The sequence below is a fragment of the Peromyscus eremicus genome, chromosome 16_21 (assembly GCF_949786415.1).
Source record: "Peromyscus eremicus chromosome 16_21, PerEre_H2_v1, whole genome shotgun sequence".
NCBI classification, from domain to species: Eukaryota; Metazoa; Chordata; class Mammalia; order Rodentia; family Cricetidae; genus Peromyscus; species Peromyscus eremicus.
In genome coordinates this window covers 36,893,201-36,917,029 of record NC_081432.1, presented here as the reverse complement: position 1 = coordinate 36,917,029, position 23,829 = coordinate 36,893,201, and the positions used below count along the sequence as shown (strand labels likewise).

The window sequence follows — 23,829 nt, the reverse complement described above, 5'->3', positions numbered from 1 at the left end:
TACTCCACTCCACGGGTACCTGGAGACCACCCTTAGCCAGAGTCAAAGGACAGGGATGAAGGGATGTTGCAGGGGCAGTCCTAGAGAGGAGAAACACTTTAGACCCCATCAGCAGACCTGGAGTATAAATCAGTCGGACAGCAGCTTTTGTTCTTGGTTAAAACTTGGCATCTCAAAAGTGGAGACCAGAAGAGCAGTGGGGATAATTGAGAAAGCCAGCCTAGTTTGGTTTCAGTAACAATTGGGTCTTTGCTAGGACACAGAAGGGCCCCTTCTCCCTCACTGGCCAGAGCCACATTTCCCAGCTCTTTTCCATCAGGAAACAAAGCTGCGGCCTTGGAGATGCTGGAGATAGGAAGCAAGCCAGGTACTACCAGGGGTGGGCAGGGAAAGTGCCCTGTTGGAGCTGGCCAGTGAGGAAGCCATGCAGGACCATTCTCTTAATAAGGGTAAGCTGCTACACAGGCGTTTGTTCTGTGCACTGGCTTTTATGACCTGCTGTCCTATTTCCTCACATCACACTCAGGACACTTTAAAAGTGTCCTCAGCCCTGGAAGGCTGAAGCCGGGCGTCCAAGCCAGCTACTGTTTCTCTCATTTTATCAGAAAGATTAAGCAAAAATGGCTCAAATTCACATAAACAGCAAGGTCAAAATTTTGAATGAGATCTTGGAGTGATGGCAGGAGTCTACGGCCCCAGCTGCTTGGGAAGGCTGAGGTAGGAAAATTGTGAGCCCTTGAGTTCATGTCCATCCTGGGCACCCTAGTGAGACTGTCTCAAAAAAAAAAAAAAAGTAACTTGAGTGTGGTGATTCCCATTTCTACCTTTCGGTCACCATGCACCAAGCTGATGCTCCATTTCCTGTTGTTTTTCTTTCTCCTGCCCCCAGGAATGAGGACTACTCTGTAGTGATCTGAGCTCCCCGGCTCTACCTCCAAGGTGGCCCAGTGGAAAGTTTCAGAAGGTTTTGGTTTCACCGGCAGGTACAGTATTCTGTACCTTCATGGCAGGCGACAGGGTCTTCTAAGCCAGGGACGGAGATGGAAATAAGACTGCTCCAGTAACAGAGCCTGTAAGCCCTCCCCACCAGGTTCTCCCTCCCACCCCCCACCCCCATGCTCTGCCTCTGCACATTCCCTGCCACACTCTGTTTGCTGCCTCCGGTCTTCTCCACAGGTGGGTGGGCAAAAGATAAAGTTTCCTCGCATGACTACTTGTTCGTGATTCATGCTTTTTAATAAAAGGACAGCTGGCAGAAAATAAGGATCCTGGATCTTCCATCAAGAAAAAAAAAATACTAAAAAAAAAAAAAAAAGAAAAAATAAGGATATATATCTGTGTAATCTCCCTAGGCCTACCTAGCATAGTCTATGGAAGGCATCACACCCTAATCCTTATTCAAGCCTGACAGATCAGACCCCCCCCCTTCCGGTGCCCCTTTTACTATAGCTTAAGTGCTTGAGAAGACATGTTAAACATAAGAAGACATATTAAACGCACCCCAACAGAACCCACTGAGTTTAAGTCAACCTTTCTAGAACCCCAATATTGGTCATAAGCCATAGTACCCTGCTTCTTACCAACTACCCTTGCCAAGCTAAGTGGCGAAAGGAAGGCCTAGAGTGTGCACTGGGGTCTCTAGTCAAGGCCTCCTTGGACCTGGACCATTTCCAAGGTAGTGAGCAGTCTCCCCACAGGTGGGAGAGGGAGAAGACTAGGGTTGGCCATCTTTCAAGGCACTGACTACTGCGACCCAGGGAACTGGGACATAGGAAAAGGACTTCCTTGGTCTACTTCCTCCGAAAGGAGAGTTATCAAAGCTGTCCACCTGGGAAGCTTTTCCCTTCCCAGGCCCTCCCTTCCAGCAACACCAAAAGGAAGCAGGAAAACATCCGTCATCACAGCCCAGGATACTACTTTTCCACTTGGCTTCTATCAGGATATCCCTGCCTTTTCCCAGGGGCTTAGGGTCAAAAACCTGGAGGGCAAACGGTAAAACTGCCAGCTTCATTCCAGAATCCTTGGCCTTGATGAGGCTCCGTTTCGAATTGATTCCAACCCAGTTTTAGGCCTGGTCAGCTCCCAGTCAGTCTCCGAGCAGGACAATTACATGACCCAGGGGATCCTGTCCACCCCTGAGTGACCTCACATCGCGTACCTCCGCTCAGGTTACAGCCAGGCTTCTGGAAGGGACTGGGTTGTCACCAACACCTCTTCTCCCCTGTATCTATTTCTCTCAGGGATGAGTAGGTTTGGGGAGTAAGGAGCCAGGGAGGATTCCAGATGTCTACGTTGATGGACAGCTTGATCCCTTTTCTTAAAGCCAGGTAAGGGCAGCTTCGAGAACTGGAAACTCCCCAGTTTAGCCTCTCAGGCCTTCCTACAGTCCCCCCCGCCCCCCCCCCTTGGCAATGAGAACAAAAGAGGGGAATTTCAAGGTGATTTCCAGGTTTTCAGAGCAAACCCAGTTACTGAGGATTAACTGAGGATGTACAGTGTCAAACGGGTGCCCAGAGGCAGGGGGCAGAGGGCCGCCTCTCCAGAGTCCCTGCCCTCCTGTCAGAGATCTGAGGCTGACCTGCTTGATGCTGCTGGGGTGTGAGGGTATGCCAAAGGGGCATGTGATGCAGCCAGGAAGAGAAGCCAGAACTATCAGTCAAATCACTGGACGTCCAAGTCACCTGGCTCTGGAAGGGTTTCTTCCACTTCTCATTTGGCAAAGGCTTTGAGAGACAGAAAAGACGTCCTCTGTGGTACCCAGTACTGTGCAGAGCCTGACTAAATAATAGATGCCTCTAGCTCTGTCCTTCTGGGGACCCAGAGAAGGAGGTACCTGTGTCTGAAACAGGCCTAGGAAGGTATGCGGTTGACTTTAGGTATGCTCTTTCTTGTGTGTCTGTCTTCTAGTCAAGTCCCTGGAACACATAACAGAGAAAACTATGCAATAGCCATGGGAACTCCAAGGGCATCACCACCTGAGATGTGGGCACAAGTCAGGTTGGCAGGAGTCATCCTCTGTCACCTCCTGGCTCCCTCTTATATCTGTTGCAAAGTTTACTCCAACCCTGAAAGTGTCAGAAGGGGCCAGGGATGAGCATGGGTTTTATCAGAAGAGTGGACAGATAAGAAAGTAAATAGGGCTAGGGGGCTGCTCCTGGAGGTGCAAAAGGGCCCACTCACTACTCCAGGGGTACAGATCAAAGACATCCAATTACACAATTAGAGATCAGGACCCAATGAAACTGACCTGGAGGCAAGGCCAGAGAAAGGAATAGTGGGATCCAGAATTGTCTTTTGGACCCTACTTCACTCCTAATTCTAAGGAGTTGATTTCAGAGATCAATAATAAATTGAATTAAGCATAATTACAGCCCTCATCCACCATCCTCTCTGTATAGCGCCCCTAGAAGGGACGGGATAGTCCCAGACAGGATCCAGACAAATGTTCTTCATCTAAGAGTGCCCAGGCTCTAGCAACTCCAGTTAGAGATATACCGAGTCCTCAAGTGCAGGTGGGTCCTAGTCCCCAGTCAGTCACATGATTGTCAGAGGTGAGACCAGCAGAGGCGAGACATGAGGCTAGGTGCTGGGCATGAGCCCTCGGCATAGGGATTTAAGAAAGGAAACCACTGATGCTGAAAATAAGACTTTAATGTGCACAAAGGAACCCCATTTTAATGATGGACAGAGAGAACAAGGTGCAGGGCAATGGGGAGGGTGGACAGTGGCCAAGAAGGAGGCCCAGGAAGCCAGAACGGTAGTGACAAGAGCCCAGGAGAGTAGAGACAGCTGAGCAGGCAGGGAGTTCAAGGGTGGGGACGGTCAGGGAGACAAGGACCCCAGTGGCATTAATGTGGCTTCACTGGGCTGGGCCGCCTCCAGCCTCCATTCTTTACCTCCTACACTTCTCTTCTTGCTGGAGTCCGGAGCTGGGCAAATTTGCCCTTATCCCTTTAAATGTCTTTCCAAGGGTTGAAGTACTGGCCCTGTGAAGAGGAGAAAAGCAGTCTGTAATGGCCTGGCCCCGGTACTGCCCTCTGTCCACAGGTCCCTGTACTGGTGGTGTCCATTCAACATCTACCGGAGAGGCCTCCTTCCTACCAGTGTTGTGACACTAAGACTAAGGTTCAGGGACCAGATACAGTAGGTCAACAGGCCACCTGACTGCAGTGCCCAGAAGGCTCAGCCAGGGTCCCATCTCCTGCTACTACCAGCCCAAGGGAGATGGGACGAAGATGGTATCTGTGCACACTCAGGCAGGCTCCAATCACTTCACTTCCTCCTTATGACAAACGAGGCTTCCACCAGAGGCCAGTGGATCTGGTGAGGTCTGACTTCCAGATTTCTGTTTCTCAGGGACTTGCGAAATTTGAGCACTAAGCCACAGCCTGTGGCCAGTGTGTCAGCCTCAAGTCAGGGGTTAGAGGGAATTGTAAGGGAGGAGTCAGGGAGAGGCAAGATGGGAACAGGGAGTCCAGCTGTCTCCATTAAGGGCGTGGGGGCTCAGGGCCAGCCCAACACTGCACGCTTATTGGAGAAATGGGGGGTGGAAGGGAGTGTGCAGATGGGGATTGCTTTGTGCCAAGGAGTGATGCTGGCTGTAAGCCCTGATTTCTACATTTACTCAAGCTGCTTGCCGGATGGGGCAAGCTACTGACCCTCTGGAGCCTTCGGATAGTCTGCTCATCTGTAAAACGGGCTTCTAACAGTCCCTGCCTCCTAAGGGTTCTTCAGGTTCCTGTAGAAAAGGATCTTCGCTCAGGAAACTTTTGCTAAAATAGTACTACCTAGATGAGCTGAGCCAATTCGAGAACAGAGCTTGCTCCTATAGAAAGGAGAGTGGAAGCTGCAGATGTGAGGAGAGACAGGGCACTTGCTCAGCTTGCACGCACGAGTCCCTAGGTTCAAGTACTACCACCACCAAACAAAACAAAACAGAGCAGCCTGGGAAATGCTCTTAACAAAGCAAGAGGCCAGCTGAGGTCTACAGGACAAGTGGACAGGACAAGGGCAACAGCTGTTGCCCCTGGTGTCCCTTCCTGGCTGTTCATGACAAACCGGTCTTGCTCAGCTCTCCAAGGCTGAGTTTCTCTTTGCTTTTGTTCATAAACAGGCCTCCCTATGTTCCCTTCTGCATCCCCTCCCTGGGTCCTGGATTAAGAATGAAGGTCCCCCCGAGACATCCCCACCCTCCACCACACTGCCCACTCCACCCTCTCCCTTTGGAGTCCAGCAGCTGCAGTGGGGGTGGATGTACTGCTGGATCTGCCAAGCCCCACCGACTGACCACTTCCCTTCCCTCCCAGGTCTAGGGGATTATGGGACACCACCTGGGGCTGACAGTGAGCCAGCAGGTCCTGCCAGCGGATGTAGGTCTGGGTGGCTAGGTCCTTGAGTTTGGTCCGGTGCATGGCCTGGGGGCTCTCCCGGATATGGGTGCTGATGTGACGGTCCAACTGCATGCATAACAGCTGCAGCTCACCCTGAAGAGGAGAAGGAGGAGGCGTGACATAAGCCAGGCATACTCTGGAGGCCGTGCAAGAAGGCGAACTAAGTCAGAAAGGGAGTGTTATCTCTGAGGGACTGCTGGGAAGCCGGGTAGGAAAGGGAGGAGAGGCGAAGGGCAGCTTCAAGGGGCAGGTCAGCATCTTTTGGAATGGCTTTTGAGACATGGTGGGAGGAAGGGGCTCTGGCAGCCCTTGCCACTTTTTTCTTGGCCTCTCACTCTGTGGTTCCTGATGGAAGGCTGGTTCCACCCTGGCTGTTACGGGCCCCGCATTCCTTGATGCAGTAGATACTACCGGACACCCAACCCTACCCTGCTCCAGCATCTTGGGAGACTCACCCATTGATCTGGAGTGATATCCTGGCTACTGACCACCACCCCAGCCAGTGTCAGGAGGCTGTGGCACAGATAGCAGACCTAGAGAGAGAGAGAGAGAGAGAGAGAGAGCACAAAGACGCTCATCTGAGCCTGGGAAGGTTTCTTTTCTCAGCACACAGCAACAGCTTTCACGAAAGCATCTTCAAGGAAGGCCTGCATGAACAGAACTTGGACTCAATGTCTCAGAGCTGTGACTGTCCCAGTAGGCTGTACCCACATTCCTTGTAACTAACAATTGACCCCCAAATGCCTGCCATCCAGAAAGCCATACTACCCCAAGCCTCACTCTGGAAGTCCAGAGGGTCTATGTACTCCGACCTCTGTAAGGCCTGTTTGCTGAGACAGTGGTCAGTGACTGAGGTGAAACTATCCCCTGTACAACCTCTAAGCCCCACGTTGGAAATGTGCCCCACAGCGGATAAGCACCTGCACAAACCCAGGCACAGCAGGAAGCTGGTGAGGGAAGGAGAGGCCAGTGGGAACTATCTGTGTACCTTCCCCACCAAGTCCACCCTCACTTTTTTTTTTTTCTGGTTTTTTGAGACAGGATTTCTCTGTGTCACTTTGGAGCCTGGGAACTCACTCTGTAGATCAGGCTAGATCTGCCTGCCTCTGCCTCCTGAGTGCTGGGATTAAAAACGTGCGCCACCACCGCCTGGCCCACACTCACTCTTGCCACTGGAAACTTCAGAGGTAAAAACAGAACAAAGGCCGGGTATGATGGAGCATACCTATAATCCCTAACTTGGAAGCTAAAGCAAGAAGATCACAAGTTCAAGGCCAGCCAAGGCTACAAAGGATGAAGAACCTGTCTCAAAAACAAAAGAAAATATACAACAATGAACACAAGAAAGAGACAAAAAGGAAAAGAAGAAAATTAGGACAAAGGCCAGTTCTACTGAATGAGAGAAGGGATTAGGTCCATGACACCCTTGGACCCTCTACTGGAGGTATTCGTTTAGGGGGCCTCTGCCTGCTCTGCAAAGAAAATGGACTCTAGTTCTGACAGACGAAGGGTCGCTGACACCAGGCAGCCTGCTCTTGGCACTGTGGACTCCTGTCTGCAGGCACACCACCTCTACACAGAGGTCTTTCAGCCCTGTCCTCTGGCTCCTTTTCCATCTAAGATAAGGACAATGGCTGCACACTGAGGCCTCGGGGGAAGAGAAGGGATGAAAGAGGAAAGCCCGGGATGGCCAGGAGGGCTCTCAACCGGCCCCAGGCCCTTCCTTGCCTTTGTAGTCCTGCCCTTCTGGATCGCCAGATAGTGGCCAAGAAACAAGGGCATCATTTTTGCAGGGACCCAGGAGCCTTCCCGAGAACCACTTCTATAGGTACTCAACTTGGCACCATGTACTGACTTCTTGAGACCAATGTATCCTGTGGAGAAATGCCACCTGGGCTCCCAGAGGCAGCACCTGCCTTGCGGAAGACACCCGCAGAACAGCCAAAGCCTCCAGGGGACCTGACTCACAGGTTGACCAGGCTAGGTGTCAGTGGGGGGGCCTACGGGGCAACAAAGAAGAAACAAAGTGGAAAGGGTAGGCCTCCAGGAGGGCCGCCATGGGGAGGACAATATCCAAGCTTTCTAAACTGGACTCCACCTGCCATCCCTGCCCCCTCCTCCTTGGGCTGCCTGGTGCTGGCCATCCCAGCAGTAAATCAGAGTCCCAGGGTACTCAGTCGACCCCTCTGTTCTCTAGGCTCAGGCCTGCCCACCTCAACCGTCCCTTGACTGAGAGCTTCTACTCAGCACGAGGAGGAGCTTTGAGAGGCAATGGATGATTTGCTTAACAAATACCAAATCTCAGCTGCACAGGAGACCAAAAGGGAAAGAGTTCTTCTGCTTCTGGACAGACTGTGGTGGGGCTGCAGGGAGGAAGTGACTAAACCAGAGTGGGCCTTAAAAGGACAGGAGGATTGGAGGCGAAAATGGCCCTGTGGGGGCAGAGGCAGAAGATTACACCACCAGATCCTGGGGCTGATGTAAGAGACAGGTGGAGCATAGGGAGGAGGCAGGGCTGGTTGGCCAGGTAGCTGGCTGGGCTTGAACGGGGTAAGGGAGGGCATGGCTTGGGGACAGGGCTGGCTGCAGAGGGAGTGAGCAGGGTTGTGTTGTGGGGGGCTGATGAGAGGGTTCTTGGGGGAAACTGGTGATAGAAGGTAGCAATATCTGGTGTGAGTTGAACACACCAGTGCGTACAGTCTTTTTGGGACAAAAGATTGCAGGGTGTGCCTTTCATATTTTTTTGTTTTTGTTTTTGTTTTTTGAGACAGGGTTTCTCTGTGTAGTTTTGGTGCCTGTCCTGGAACTCGCTCTGTAGACCAGGCTGGCCTCGAACTCACAGAGATCTGCCTGGAGTGTTGGGATTAAAGGCGTGCGCCACCACTGCCCGGCACCTTTCCTATTCTTTTTGCTGTCCTCCATACCGTGTGTGTGTGTGTGTGTGTGTGTGTGTGTGTGTGTGTGTGTGTGTGTGTCCTAGAGCTAAACTCAGGAGTGAGTAACTAAAGCACACACTCTTCCCCCGAGTCGCATCCTCAGCCCACATCCTCTTTTCCCCACTGATGAATGTGGGTGGTGGTGGCTGGAGAGCTGGCAGCTGCCAGTTGGAAGGCTCACCACCACCACCTGTAACTCCAGCTCCAGGGGATTCCCATGCCTTGGCCCCCTTGAGCACGCAGACTGTATGCATGTGTACATACCCCCATACACGCACATACACACGATCAAAAATAATAAAAAAAAATCTGAGGGATGTAGTGGTATATGTGTTTAATAACAGAATTCGTGGAGGGTAGAGGCAGGTAGATTTCTGCGAGGAGTTTGAGACCAGCCTGGCCTACATAGGGAGTTTTAGGCTACTCAGGGATACACGGTGTGACCTGTCTCTAAATAAATCGATACAAATGTGGAATAACAGAGAAAAAGAGACCACGAGGTTGTGAGGAAGCAAGGTGGTGGGTTGTACAGGGAAGGGGTGAGGAAATGGAAAGGAAAGGGAGAAAGTGATGTGATTACATTTTAATTTAAAAATAAAAATATTTTACATAGATAATAAAAATCTTTTTTTGAAAAAGAAAAGGACGATTTCTGGAAACTGGGGACACAGCTCATTTAATACAGTGCCTGCACGCAGGAGGCCTCAGGTTCAATTCCCAGCACTAGAAAATGGGGCCTGCTGGCACATGCCTGTAATTCCAGCATTCCTTAGAGACAGGAGGATCAGAAGTTCCAAGTCATCCTTAGCTACACAGTGAGTTCAAGGATAGCCTGTACTACCTGAGAACTTGTCTAAAAAAAAAAAAATGTATAATATGTATACTTTAGTGACAGAGTCAGAACACACCAAATTTGTTGGTGACTTTTTAACAGGACACTGCCTACTTTAATTGAGCCTAACTAGGTTTGGGGCAAGAGAGGAACATGACCTTGGAAAGCAGCTGAGGCCCCTTTCTGACAGGGCAAAGCACTTGGCATAGAGCACACGGATGGTGAGAGGTGGCAGAGGACGCCAAAGAAAACACCCAAGCGCGCTGGAGCTGGGGGAGGGGCGCTGCCTGGGGAAGCGGGGGAACCTACCCCCTGAGGTGTAAAGGATGGCTACAGGGTGGGGGGAGGGCCAAGGATCTAGTGCCTCCTCACCCCTAAACCCTTTCTCTTGTAAATGCCTTTCTCTAGTACACCCCGCCCCCACCTGAAGACGGCCTGCCCCAAGCTCAGTTGTGGATGTCTTTGCATGATCTGGGCTGCAGGATTTATCTTCCAAGGTGGAGGCTTGGCGGGCAGGCCTTAGGCTACCAGGAACGCCCTGGAGGAAGACTTCAGGAGGACGAGGCCACCAGTGCATTTACCCTGTGCAGTGGGGGTTCGCTAAGGGAAAAAATTAGCAGTGTACAGATCAAGTTTCACAATACAGCTCTCATACAGATTCCCATAATTCAATCTTCAAGGAAAACCCCAGATAAACTATTCTGAGCTTTTTTTTTTTTTTTTGGGGGGGGGGTCTGGATGTGGGGAGGAGGAATAGGGTGTTCACCACATTTTCTAAGCCATTTCTCCAAAGGAAAAATCCAAATGCATTGCAGCCTGGGGGTTGGTATGTTTTCACCCTTGCAAGAGAGGGCCCCTAAGTTAGACTCTGACTCAACTTGAGGTCTTAGGGCTCTACCCTACTCAGGGCAGGCAGATGCTGAGCCCTGCCAGTACCTTTTGGAGGAAAAAAAACCAACACTTTTGGCTTAGGATGTTGCTCAGTGGTAGAATCCCGGTCTAGCAAAGGTAAGGTTCTGAGTCTCATCCTTAGTTCCTCCAACACAAAATAAGGGTATGGTGACACATGCCTTTAATCCCAGCATGGGGGTGGGGGGTGGGGCACGACTGTCTCAAAAAACCAAATGAAAAAAAACCAACAACACCAAGTTTCAGTGTGGACATTGGCCATGCCTAGCTTCTCTTATTTCCTCAAGACCACGCAGGTAAAGGTCTCCTTGTTGGAGACAAAGAGCGGTCGGTTTCTTCGTGTCAGTTAGGAAGCAAACCGTTTGCAGGGACTAGGGATTCTGGGCCTGGAGCAGGCACAACCCGAGACCCTTCCTCTAAAATGCCACTGCTTGGGGGACCCGAGGTGGGCTAGGGTGCAAAGCAGGCGTGCTGGGCAGCCAAGGGGTCATCTCAGTAGGAGTAGGATGTATGTAAAGTGAAGAGTCATATTTCCCTTTCTGTGACAGTGACCAATTTCTGAATTTAGTAAGCCTGTTCCTGTCCTGGCTGGCACCACAGAGATTAAGCAGGAAGTGGTGGCCATAGGACAGGACGTGGGCTGTGGGCTATGCAGCCCCCACCAGACTACCCCTCTGCCCTTTTCCTCTACCTTTGGGACCATAAGGTGGCCTTTCCCCCAATCCAAGGGCGGCCCCTTCCAGGTCTCAGCCTGTGTGAGTGAGTGAGTGTGTGTGTGCGCGCGTGCGTGTGCGTGTGCGTGTGTGTGTGTGTAGCTGGGGGGTGGGGTTAGTATGGTTTTGGAGTCAGTCTTCCCTGGTGGTGGGCTGCAATGTCCAGGCCTCGTACCTTGTTTGGAGCAGCAGGACCCCAGCCAGTTGAGGAGCCCAGCCCCTCATGCGCAAACATGAGTCCAGGCTGGGAAAGCACAGTGGGAAAGACATCCAGGAAACCTCAGCCAAGGACTCAGAAGACAGAGGCACAGGGTGAAGAACAGGACGTGTCTGGACCCAATACTGACAAGCCAAGGCGGTGCTGTCCCTGGGCCACATTGCCAGCAAGGCCTTTGCTTCCATTTCCTGGGTCTCTCCCTGGAGTCTGGCGGGGCTCTTCCCAGTAGCTCGTTGTGGCACATCTCATGCCTGCCCTCCCCCAGATCAGAACCCAGGGATGAAAGGATCACAAGGCTTGTCCCCCAGCAGATAACAGGCAGGTGGCACCTCTGGTTCTGTTCCAATTAGTTCTGGTCCCAGGAATCACTCAAGTCTCCTGGGACAAGTGGAACTCATTTGCAAGTTTCTGTCAAATGAGACAAAAGGGAACATGGGTGGACATTTCCCAGGAACTTCATCCTTCAGGAAATCCCCTGCTAGCTAATGCCAAGGGGGTAGGCTGGGTTATTTACGCCAAAGGGGAGAGAGAGAGAAGGGAGTTCCAGGAAGCCACTTTCTCTAACCCAGCAGCAGTTTCTCCCTACCTCAGGTCATAACCGAGGATGGAGTCTTACCCTGGAGTCTTTAGATGGACCCTTTCCTCAGATCCTGCCAGGCAGAAGGGGACTGTAGACTTTCCATGGACAAGAGGACCCTGTGGAAGCAGGCCCAGCCAGGCTCTGGGCAGCTGCTGGGACTGAGGAGAACCGAGGTTGGCCAGAGGAAGGCGGATGAGGGAGATGCACCCACTTGGCTCTCTAACTCACCCTGCAGGTGTCTGCATATCTGCTCAGCAGCACCAGGATGCCAGGACTACCTCTTTGGTTTCTGCCTTTGACATCACAGGCCCTGGCTGGTGGCTACCCTGGGGAACACACATTCAGCTCAGTCTCTAAGGTCTGGAGGCCCAGCCTGGCTTGACAACTGATCCCAGGAGACTCCTGCACTCTGTGCCACTCCTGCCACTTGTGGGTCCTCTGGGGACGGACAAGAGCGCATGTGCAGAAGATGAGCTCTAGAACCAACCTAGTTCGAGACTGAAGCTGCGCCCATCACTGGATTACCCGCGGTGAGAGGTGGACCACGATTCATTTGCCTTTTTTAGATTAAATTTAAATCTAGTGTCACAGCATCCTGATCCAATGAGACGTACAGAGAAGGAAGGCCTGGGACCCTCTGTCTTGGCATATGTGGAAGCTCAAGTTTGGCTAGATCCCAACATGTCCAGTTAGGGGAGGCACAGCAAGAAACAGATGTCTGCATCCTCCCCCTTCATCAGGAAAGGCTCTGTGTGTGTGCACGTGTGCACTTGTGTACACTTGTGTAACCTCTCTAAATGAGGCTGACACTGCAGGAGAGAGCAGAGATCCCTGGATGTTCTAGAGACAGGACACAGAGACCAGGCTACTCCTAGGGTAGATGGGGACACTGGCCTGTGCCCAAGGGCATGGTCCAGGTGCTCCTTCAGGGCTTGGGCAAACAATAACAGTATCATTAGTCCTGAGTAACCCTGAGGGAGGGCCACGAACAGGCCCCAAGCCAAGAGCTTCAGCTCAAGAAGAGCAGCAGGGCTCTCTCTCTTGTGCGTCCGCTGACGCACAAGCCATGCATGTTTCTAACTACACCTGAACACTGGCACATGGCACCTGCCATCTTGGATCTGTAGGATGCCATTTCTTCCCTGTTTCTAGTAGCAAACGGCACAAGCTACTCCCCTTGTCCATGCAGCTCCAGTTCCAAGGTTATACTCCCTGACCTTGGCCTTGGCAGGCACTAGATTAGCAATGGAGCAGAGGGCTGCAACCAAGGTTCCATTCCGAAAGAAAAGCTGGCTTCCAAAGAGACTCTGCCAGGACAGGGGGCTGGTCACTAGCTCTTTCAAGTAGGAAATGATGAGGACACATGATTAACTGCTAGGAAATGAGACGTGTGACATAATACCCTTTCCTAGACCAGAGTCCCTGAAGATACACGGTCAAGAGGTCAGGCAGCAGACGTCACAGACACAGCCTGCCAGATTCACTGGGCTGGCTAGGCAGGCCACCCTATTCTGTAAATGAAAGTGATGGGCCGGGAGGATGGGTGGAGCCCTAAAAATGGCACAGGGATGAGGCCACTTTAGGGTGACAGGGGACAGGCTGGTAGCATTTAGACAGGAACAGGACTTCCGGCTCAGCTGCTGGGAACAACACTAAATGAAAAGTTGTTCCCTGGACCCCAGCTGTGTCAGGAGGCAGAGGTCTCCTCCCAGGGTGCTGGAGGATCTGAGAGGCCCAGGATGTACCCTCCACCCTCCACTTCCTCAGAGCATAAGCTCAAGCCTGTCCTAACTTTCCAGGAAATGAGTTCTGAGACCCCAGACCCCTCACAGTGGGATCCTCTTATAAGCTCTACCTAAACTCTGAGAATGGACCCAAGGGGCTTCTGCTCCTGCTGTGAGGACTGAGTGGGAGCTGGGAGGCTTTGGCACAGGGGACAGGGATAGGACATAAGCAGGAGGGGTGAGGAAGGGCAGTGCTGAAGTGAAGCCATCTCAGACAGCTGGACCAGGTCTGGGCTCCAGAGGGAGGAACCACAGGACTGTGGGCAAATCCTTGAGAGAGTGATCCCACCCTGTCCACCCTTCCCCGTTAGCTTCCTTTAGGGGTGGGGCTGGGGACAAGTAAGATGACAAGCAGTAACAGTAGCTCTTCCTGCTTCTCCAGCTGGAAACAGAGACCCTGATCCCATGGGAGTCTGGACGGAAAACCTAGCTCTGCGAGGGGCCCAGAATCTCTGGCTATGGGAATCTATATGTGTGACTGTGTGTGAGTCCAGGCTTATACACATGCATGAACCTCAGCATGTGGGCCTGAGGGCATGAGTGAGCATGCGGAGCTCTGCAAGGAGTAACTGGAACTGGCCATCTGCACAGAGAGCTGGTTTCTCTCAAAGCCCATGACAGAAGAACAGGGCGTGCTGTGCAGCCCAAAGTTTCTGGGTACCTAGGATGTACCCCTTCCTTTGTAAGAGTGGCCCAGCTTCCTGTCCCCTACATTTAGGCCAAAATGTTCCATGGTGGTGTCTACAGAGTTGACTCCAGCAGAATACATGTGACCTGGGCCAGCCAATCACAGTCCATGCCAAGCCAGTGAGCCTTGACTCTGGGACAGAAGCTCTTTCTTTACCCCTGGCCAGGGTGGCCGAGGAAAGGAGGTCAACTTAGGGTTTCACTCACAGGCAGGAGAGAGCCTGGGAATGCACCATAAGGTAGAGCCAAGCACTGGGGAGAGAAACAATGGGGCTCGGGGACTCACTGTGTGTAGTTCTGGGTTCAGCTAAGCCTGAGGAGTCACCCTAGGATGATCAGGAACCATATTTCCATCCAAAGAGGCCCAGGAAGACAAAAGAGAAGGGGCAGACTGGTGAAGAGGTAGGAGCAGACAGCAGCTGAGAAGGCCGTGACTCTGGGAGGGAGCAGTCCGCACATCTCCCTGTCAGTCAAGGCTTAGATGCAGCATGTAAGAGAGTGCTCCTACACCCAGCTAGGCCTGACTCAGGCCTGAAGAGAGAAGTAGAGGCCAGGCGGGACACAGGGCTGGCAGGAAGGGTCCCTCACGTGGCTCACTTCTGCTCAGGTCTGGCATTTCAATGGAGGCCTGCGGCTGAGGTGGACTGGGGACCCAGCCTCACAGGCATCTCTGTTTAAGTTCATGAAGGCAGTGCACATGCCATGGGTTAAGTGAACTGTTATGGACCTCCGGAGTTCAACAGACAGGAAGTAGAAGCCGGGAAGATGCAAGGCCAAGGCCATCAGCATGCAGGTTGCTGTGGTTTGGTCTTCAGGGCTGTAAATGATGGGGGCAGGGGCTGCGGATGGTAAAGTTAGAGTATGATATAACAGGACCAGAGTGATGAAGAAACCCAGACAAGAGCCCCAGGACAGAAGCTGATGAGTCCCCTGCCCATGGAAGGGCCCTAAGAGGTCCTCCAGAGTCCAGGGCTGACTGGGGTGAAAAAGGGAGCAGGCCAAGCCTCTGGCTGGTTGGGCTTGAATAAAGGCTCCCTGGGACCCCACCCTGCCTCCTGGGCTTAACCCTGTCACTGCAAGCCTTGCTCATGTTCTTGCGAAGAAGCCAGATTTCTGGGAAGCAGGCAAAGCTGGCCTGGGCCTGGGCCTGAGTCTACAGTTCCTAGACTTGCGTGAGTTCCACTCATCTACAGGGTTGTCAGCTTCTCAGAGGCCACCAGGTTGATGACAAAATACAGCTAATGCTTCTCATTTGGAGGAAGGAAGATGGAACAAAACCACAGGCTGGCCAGGAAGAACTCAGGAGTCTGCATGTCTATTTTCCATTCCTCAAATCCAGTTTCCTCCTGGCGCTCTTAGCCTTGTCCTGACCCAAGTTTACAGCATTGTGTGTGTGTGTGTGGGGGGGGGGGGGGTGTGGCAGGGGCTGAAGGGGCTCCTGCACTTTCAGGTGAGAAAGGGCAGGGGGAGAGGCTCCAGGATGCACTTACTTGTCTTTGAAGATGACACAGGCTCAGGCCAAGCCCCGGGGAACACACATTCCCGTGTTGGGGTTGGGAGTCCCAGCAAGAGAGACCAGAGAAGAGCATAAAGATGCCAGAGGGCAGCCACCCCTGTGCTGTCCCTGCAGCGAGAGCTGGTCTCTCCCTACCACAACCTCCCATTACGGCAGTTCCTGGCAGGGTCAGCCAGCCCAGGGACAGCCAGCCCCAGTCTGGAGGTGCAGCGGCAGAAGCAGCAGAACTTGTTCACCAAGTCCTCTCAACACACCTGGCACACCACAAGGGTTTACAGGAGATGCACACGGGGCACTTGTACACAAACACAGGGCAGGCCCACGCCCTCTGCACAAGCTGGGCAGACACACACCTCCATGGAGTAGCAGCCGGCTGGGGCCTATCCCCAGCATCACCCACAGTCACAAGCACACCCCACCCCCATAAAATCACTTCTTTGCAAACAGTGCTCCTCCATAAACAAGCGTTCCCCAGGCCTCTGCTGCACCGATGGCGGCAGCCTGGGGCCTTACACGGAGTGCATGCACCTGCAGGAGGCTGACCCACGGAGTCCTCGGCGAGCCTCAAGCTGTCATCCTTGGAAGGCGTCCACTATCAGGCTGGGAGGAGGCACACGGCAAAAAGGAAGTCGGCTCCCAGTGCCAAGCTGGCCTCTTTATCCTCAGTTTTCATTCCACAATGGGAGCCGGTTTAACTTCCTCAAATTTAACCAACTAGAGACACTCCCATCCTACCATCAAGATTCTGGTTCCCTATACCTTCCAGATCTCTAGGTGGGGGAAGGAACCTCACTAATACAGCATCTGGGCTGGGCTGTAGCTCAGTAGCAAGCACATGCTTAACATGTGACAGGGTATGATATTCAGCAGGATCAGAAAAAAGTGCAAGTATGTATATATACATATGTGTATACACACATACATATACATACATATGTATTTATAGACTTATGCATAGTAAATACATACACACACAGCAATAGACCTGGGAGAAAAAGCAAAAATGATTTGGAAACTGTGGTTAAACAGGAACAAGAAATATAACGGCAGATTTAACAAGACCAAAACATCAGCCACCTCTATAAAAGTGAATGGATCGCAACTCAACTCCAAGAGTGGACATAATGTAACTAGGCTAAATCTGGCCACATTCAGATAACACCTACTGTAGTTGAAACCAAATGCCCCCAGGAACCCCTGGTGCTGGGTTGGAGGGCTGAAGGGAGGAGAAAATTAAGTCAAGTTATGCAATGTTTTTTTTGTCTGCAGCCAGAAGGCCAATCTCACAGGGGCCCGGGAAGGAGCTGTCTCTCGCAGAATCACGTCCCTGGGCCAAAAGGAAGCATTGGGAGGCCAACCCTAGTGTTACTATACTTTCCTCTATGTAAACACTGTCGCCTCCCACCTGGCTTTGATAGACAGGATGCCTGCCTCTTGCTAGGTGGTGCCAGGATGCCAGACCCCAAGCATCTTCTCACCTAGATGTTTATTCTACTCTGGGAAAGGCCAGCGCAAGCCAGGGAAGCCCAGGGCACAGATAGCCATCAAGGAGAGCAGCACTGTATATAAATGTTTTGAGATGGTGTCTCGTTATGCTGCCCAGGCAGGAACTGAACTCCTGGGCTTGAAGAATGAATCTCCCTGCCTCAATTTTTTTTTTGTTGTTGTTTTTTTTTGTTTTTTGTTTTTTGTTTTTTTGAGACAGGTTTTCTCTGTGAAACAGTCCTTGCTGTCCTGGAACTCACTCTGCAGACCAGGCTGGCCTTGAAATCACAAGAGACCTGCCTGCCTCTGCCTCCCAAGTGCTGGGATTAAAGGCATGCGCCACCACCAAATGGCTCAATTTCTTGAATAGCTGGACTAGGGGTGCTAGGCACTGAGCCTGGCACTTTAAAATGCTAAATCTTATACTTTAATCTTATAAAGCTCCTTTTACCCTTTTTGGTGGTGCAGAGGATTGAACACAGGACCACACACATACTAGGTAAGCCTGCTACTACAGAGTTAGACTCTGGCCCCGACAGAAAGCCTTCTTTTCCAAGCGGATTTTTGTATGTGCTAATAGCATGGTAAGTGACTTTGGCCCTGCTAGGACAAATAGCCTTCTTGGGAACCCAGCCTCCCCCTGCTGCCAGTCCAGCGCTCTCCCCTCCCTGCCCCCACAGAGTGGAAGCCGGAGCCGTGCTTCTTTTGTTAAAGAACTTGGTGGTTAGCTTTCCCAGGCAGGAACCTCACTAACTTATAATTACCAACAATGCCCTGTGATTGGTGCTCTCATTACTCAAGGTAATACTTCTGAAGTCCAGAGTTCCATAAATGCTTGTGGTCTTAATGATACAAGGATATTAAGAGACCTGGGGGCTGCCACTGGTCAAAGGCAGTGCAGAGGGAGGGGCAGGAGAGCAGATGGCCACAGGGAAGAGAGGGATGAAATACACTTCATTAGTTCAGTCTTTCACTTAGTGGCAAAAAACACGCAATGCTGAGACACACAACCGACCGTGCCCACAATCCAGCTAGACAGCCGGACATGCAAAGGGACAACAGTGGAGCCACGTTGTGCCCTTGTCTCTTCTCTGGGAAGGAGGAGGTGGGAAGACCAGGAGAAGAGCCTGCAGAAGTGTTTATTTGCAGGGGTGGAGGAGGGCTGTGACCCCTGCAGTGTAGGGCAGGAAATCTCCCAGACAGGAGTGTATTTAGCGTGGGACAGGCAGAAGCTCGGCATGGCAGCCTCAAAGGCGGAGAAGAAGCTGTCTCCTTCATGCACCATCACCTCCAACTGACCTGAACTCTGGCCTCAGTTTCCCCATTGCACTCAAGAAGCAAAAAGGCAAAGACTTTGAGCTCTGGGGATGAAAGACTGCTCCATCCCAGACCACCACTCCCTGTAAAATAGGGCGGATGACGCCGCCGCTGCTCATTTTGGCTGGTGAGTAGCCCCATCTCATCTTTGAAGATGAAACATGCTCAGGCCTAATGAGGAGTCAGTTGGCTGGTGGAGTGGGACCTAGTCACCTGCCTGGCCTGGCCCCTCCCAGTCACCACAGCACCCAGCCCGGGGCACAGAACTGGAACCATTTCACGCTTCTCTCTACCCTGGCACTCCACTAGTGCCCCCTGTCCCGACCCCTGGTCCCGATTGCCTCTGCTCTTAGCTACTTCACCAGCAGAGGTCAAGGAAAGGGGAGCCCAGAGGCTCTGCAGTGGTCTTGGCTGCAGCACAGGAGTCTTGAGAGCCACCCCAGCCCCACCTGCCCCTCCTGCTGTCCCCAGCCAGTGTACTCTGCTTTGGGGACAGTAAGCACCCTGGATGTGCTGCTCTCCTCTCCTCCAGCTTTAAGGCAAAACTGACAATTTCTAATAGGTAACCAAGGAGGGAGTGGCAGCTGTGCTTGGAGCCTTCAAAATAAAGGATTCCTCGGCCTGCTCACCCTCCCATCCCCTGACACCTTCTGCCCCTACTACCAGCAGGTCAGAAATGTGGTGAGCCCAGTGGAAGCCTGGGGCCTGGTAAAAGCCACACCCCTGCTGGGCGAGGCTGTAGCCTGGCCCCGAAGGTTCCTGGAGGCCATTCAGTCTCCACTCAGCCAGCGCAGACAGACAGCAGCCTCTTCTTCCTTTTCCTCATACTCCTCTCCTCCATCACCCCTGGGCCGCTAGTATCCAGCTATGACAGACTACCCACCCAGGGGCTGACCCCAGCTACTTCCTAGAGTCCCCTAACCTGTCTGTGACACCCACTCCTGTTTCCTGGGAAATACTTGGCAAAGGAAAAGGGATGTGCGGATGGCCCCCACCTTCCTGGGAGACTGTAGCCTTGTAAAAGCACTCATACAAATCCCAAGGCGAAGGCAACCTTCCCTGCATGTTCTGAAGGGGAGTGTGCTCCGTGCACCTGGGGATTATCCTATCTTCTTAATGGTTCATTTGTGTTCATTAAGTAATTAATTCACTTATCTGATTTTCAGAGTGATGCCCAAAGGTTGGACTTCTGGGTTGTTAATATTCAACCTCAGGAATGAGATTTTTGAATCCCTGCCTTCCTGAATTAGAAGATCCCTATCTCCATTCTTTATCCTGAAGCTCTAACAATAGAAGATCCACTTGGAAGCCCCCACCCTCACCTTGGTCCCTGCTCTGACACTAACCCCAGGGATGCACAGGCCTCTGCTATCCCTAACCCACAACCTCCCAAACCAGGGTCCTCCAGTGCCTTTGACTCGCACCTAAGTTTGGCTTTCAGGAAAGCTGGTCAAGGCTTGGAAGAACTTATTTGGAAGAACTGGAGAAAGGTTAAGGGCTAAGCCTTGGTCAAGATTAGTGGGAATAAACAGGAAAACTGGGGATAGCTCTGTTGGTATGCCTGGGCGCACAGCTTCACCTGCACCCACATGCACCGGTGGGCAAGGGTGCTAATTACAGGCTTGAGAGGGATATTGAGTGCCTCCTCCCTACATGGAAGGCAGCCTGCTGGCCTCTGTCTGGAGTGGCTTGCGGTTCTGGAAGGACTAGCAGCCACAGGCCCCGCAGGCTGTGCAATGCGGACAGCCCCACCTTCCCCGTTAAATGGGGTAGCAGGGTCTTGGTGAAGGCAGGCAAGGGCTGAGGGGCTTACCTTGTGGTCTAGCTCAGCATTGGGCTTTGGCTGTTGCCCCTGACAGGAAGGCAAGGTCTCAGCGCCCAGACACTGCCTGAGGGACGATGGTCTCATGAGGCTGAGGAGCTGGCTGAGCAAGGCTAGCTGTGGAGGAGAAAGGAGACTGACTGAGTGTGTGTACAAGTGCTCTGGGAGACACCTTCAGCTGCTGGAGAGGGTCATAACTCCAGCTTCCAGGACCTGAATCTACCTCTCACTTATGAGCTGTGTGACCTCCCTAAAATGGTCCACACCCCTTTTTCCTAGGAGGAGGTACATGTATATGGGCATGTGTGTGTGCACATGGGCAGGCGCACATGTGTGTGAGCACACGCACATGCACACAGTAGCTAGCAGAGGGGGAGCCCTCCCTTAATTTGATGAATTAGGAAGCTCTCCAGAGGCTTAATTCCCTGCAAAATGAAGAGTAAGAAAGAGATTCCCTCTGCCACTGAGTGGGACCTCGGCCACCTGAGCTGGACCTCAGCCACCTGAGTGGCCCTTCAGCTAATAGCATACTGTCCCCCCTGCATCTCTCTCTTGTCACTTAGCTTGTTGCTGTGACATGTTCAATCCACAGGAAGAAGAGAGAATGTGTCTTTGGCTTTGCCTGTCCATCCTGTATGTCAAGACCACAACTGCTCTGTCTGCCTGTCCCTAACGCCTCTGCTTCTTTACCACACTCTTTTCCCTCCCACAAATTCCAAACATTGAGTCTTCTAAGCCATGAAGAAGTCAGAAAAGGAGGGTCCCCCACAATATAACAGTATCCAATAATAGCAACAGCACTGTTTGTTTGAAACAAGGTCTCCCCTTGTGTCTCAAGCTGGCCTAAACCTTGTGACCCTTACAAGTATGGACCACCAGGCCTGGCGTTTCTTTTAATTTTTTATTACATGGTGTGTGTGTGTGTGTGTGTGTGTGTGTGTGTGTGTGTACAAACAAGCTATGACATACACCCAGATGATTTGCAGGAGTCAGTTCTTTCTTTCAACAGAGTGGGTCCTGGGGATTGAACTCAGGTCATCAAGCTTGGTGGCAAGTGCCTTTAGAGCAACGAACCCTCTGAGTGGCCCGTTTTGTTTCATTTGTAGGTAGGTCCTGCCTGCCATGGTTCCAGGGCCTGGTACTTCCTCTGCAGACTCGGCTGGCCTCCAGCCTACAGCACCTCCCTTCCTATGCCTCTGAGGACTGGGGTGTGCCTTGCCCAGCCCTCTTTTCTTTTCCTAAAAAATCATACGATTTTCTTGTCCAACAGAATAACCAATAATTCATTCTCATCCAATATCTATATTCAGTCTTCTCAGTCTCAGAAACATCCCTTCAGTTGGTCTGTTTAGATGGGGACTCCTCTGCAACGTCTACACAGCCATTTGGTGGATGTGTTAATCTGCCAGGCACCCCACCTCCTGTTTAGCTTTGATGAAACTGCCCAATCCCTCTGAACAAAAGAGGCTTTGAACCCTTTGGGAAGGATGCTACCTGCCTCAGTCCTGAAGCCAGCCCCTCCCTCTGGTCACCCCAAACATGGGTTGGAGCAGTCTAGATAGGGTCCCAAGCAAGGACTGCCCAGAGGCCGGGGTATGGCTGGGCAGCGGCAGGCAAGTCCCAGTCCTCGTCTCTCCAGGCCATTCCTGGTCAGCCCTAGGGATAGGGAGGACGCGCGGCCGAAGGGGCAGTCTCGGTAGTTCAAGAGGACCGACTCCTTAGATCTAGCAGGTGCAGTGTGGCCACAGGCAAGAGAGCTGAGCCCCCAGTCCAGCTCTCGGCTCGAGCCCAGCCGGGTGGCACACCACACCTGGCTTCTTCCTGTGACTCACCCACCAGCACCTGCTCAGCACTTCAGCTGCCCTCAACCTCAGAAGCCCTGGAGAGCAGCTGGGCAGGGAGAGGAGGATGAGGGGCTAGGAGTCAGGCTGGCTTTGGCTCCTGGAAGGAGGCCAGGCTTTCTCTGCAATGTGGAAAGAAGGCAGCAAAAACGGGGAGGAAGGATCTGGGCAGATAGGTTCCATCTGGGGCTGCACCAAGAGCGGCGATGCCTTGTGCCAGCCTTCCGAGTCGGGATAATTTTCAAAAAGGAGTAGGGATAATTTTCAAAACAGCCCTGCCCTTTCGCACGCTGGAGGCTCACAGCTGTGCAAGCAAGCACTGGGCTGCCCCTCCCTGCCTCGAAGACCACGCCCCCAGAGTGACTGAAGACCGGCCTCAGCAGAGCCAGGACCCTCCCTGCTCTAGCAGCTGGGGGCAGGGCTGTCAGGGAAAGCACAGAACAAGCTCAGTTGCTCATTCCTATTTTTCCTCTCACTCCAGGAAAGCAGGTTGGTGGTGCCTCAGTGCAGTCTTGCATTCTGGTCTCAGATTCTCTTTTGTTTTCCCGCATCACCCCGCCCCCACATACCACCCTCTCTCCTGGATAAAGGCTTCTCTGGTCCGTAAAGGTCCTGGAGAGGGAGGGTCAGGATCCGACCAGCACCCTCTCCACCCTCACCCCCTACCTCCTGCAGAGCGCCAACTCAGCAAACACTCAGCCCATTAGGGCAGACACCTCAGGGCAAGTAGTGATGATCACCCAGAAGGACAGGCCTCCACTGGCCTTGCCAGTCTCCTGGCAGAAGGAGATCCTGGCAAAGCAACTGTCTACACAGCATGCGTCTCTTGCTCTCAAGTCCTGGCAGTGGCTCCAGTTTGCACAGGAGAGGTGACTGCAAGGCACTAGGAGATCCCAAATGACCTGCTGCTGTGCTCTGGAGCCTGGGCCCTCACGTGGTGTCTGAACGGAGACACTGCAGAACTGCCCCCTTCCTTGTGGGAGTTCACCGGCACATCTACCCCACAGCCTTTAACGCTTGTGCTCACCACCCTTGCCAGTCCCCGACCCTGCGCAACTTTTCCCTATTGCATCACTGACCCTCTACCATGCACAGACCTCGCTTGCTTAGTGAACTGACTTAGCACCTCCTCCCTGACTATGAGGTCAACATTGTTTCGTGCAGTGTCCACAGGGCCAAGCACCATGCCTGGCATAAGGTTGATGATTATTAAGTATTCATTAGGCAAACGAATGGCTAAATAGCATTAGGACTTTAGTTGACCATTTCCTAGGAGATTCAAACTTTTGTATTCCCCCGCCCCCTTAATTTTGGACACTCAAAGCTCCTGCTTTTCAAATTTCAAACAATGATTTGAGGCTGAATGTGGTGGTGCATGCTTTTAATTCCAGCACCTGGGAGGCAGAGGGAAGGAAGATCTCTGAGTTCGAGGCCAGCTTGGTCTATGTAGCAAGTTCCAAGATAGCCAGGACTACATAAAGAGACCCTGTCTTTAAAAAGAAAAAAAAAAAAAAAGACATTTGAGCAAAGTGGTTTGCTGCCAGATGTGGTGGCACATGCTTAGGACTTGTGAAGCAGAGGCAGGAGGATCTTAAGGCAGGAGGCTATCAAATTCAAGGCCAACTGGCTTCATACCAAACCTCCAAATAATGGGTTGATAGGATGGCTCAGAGGGTAAACTGCTTGCCTGAATACCTGAGTTTGATCCCTGGATCCAGCACTGTGGAAGGAGAGAACAGAAGAATGGACTCCTGCAAGGTGCCCTCTGACCTCCACAGGGACACCCGGCAGCGTGTGAAC

The 23,829-nt window shown here is 52.3% G+C and overlaps 1 protein-coding gene across 2 annotated transcripts in view; it reads right to left on the bottom strand.

Annotated features, from left to right (window-relative positions):
• Nucleotides 1–3,633: 3,633 nt before the first annotated feature.
• The window catches only part of Fam178b (family with sequence similarity 178 member B), a 135,633-nt gene continuing 115,437 nt past the window's right edge, over nt 3,634–23,829 (bottom strand). For both annotated transcript variants that reach the window (XM_059282204.1, XM_059282205.1), the window contains 4 exons: nt 20,180–20,305; nt 5,846–5,923; nt 5,331–5,483; nt 3,634–3,986 (listed from right to left, as the gene is read on the bottom strand). In XM_059282204.1, coding sequence (XP_059138187.1) covers nt 3,954–3,986; nt 5,331–5,483; nt 5,846–5,923; nt 20,180–20,305 — 390 coding nt within the window. In that variant the 3' untranslated portion in view covers nt 3,634–3,953. The remainder of the gene's footprint in view (nt 3,987–5,330; nt 5,484–5,845; nt 5,924–20,179; nt 20,306–23,829) is intronic.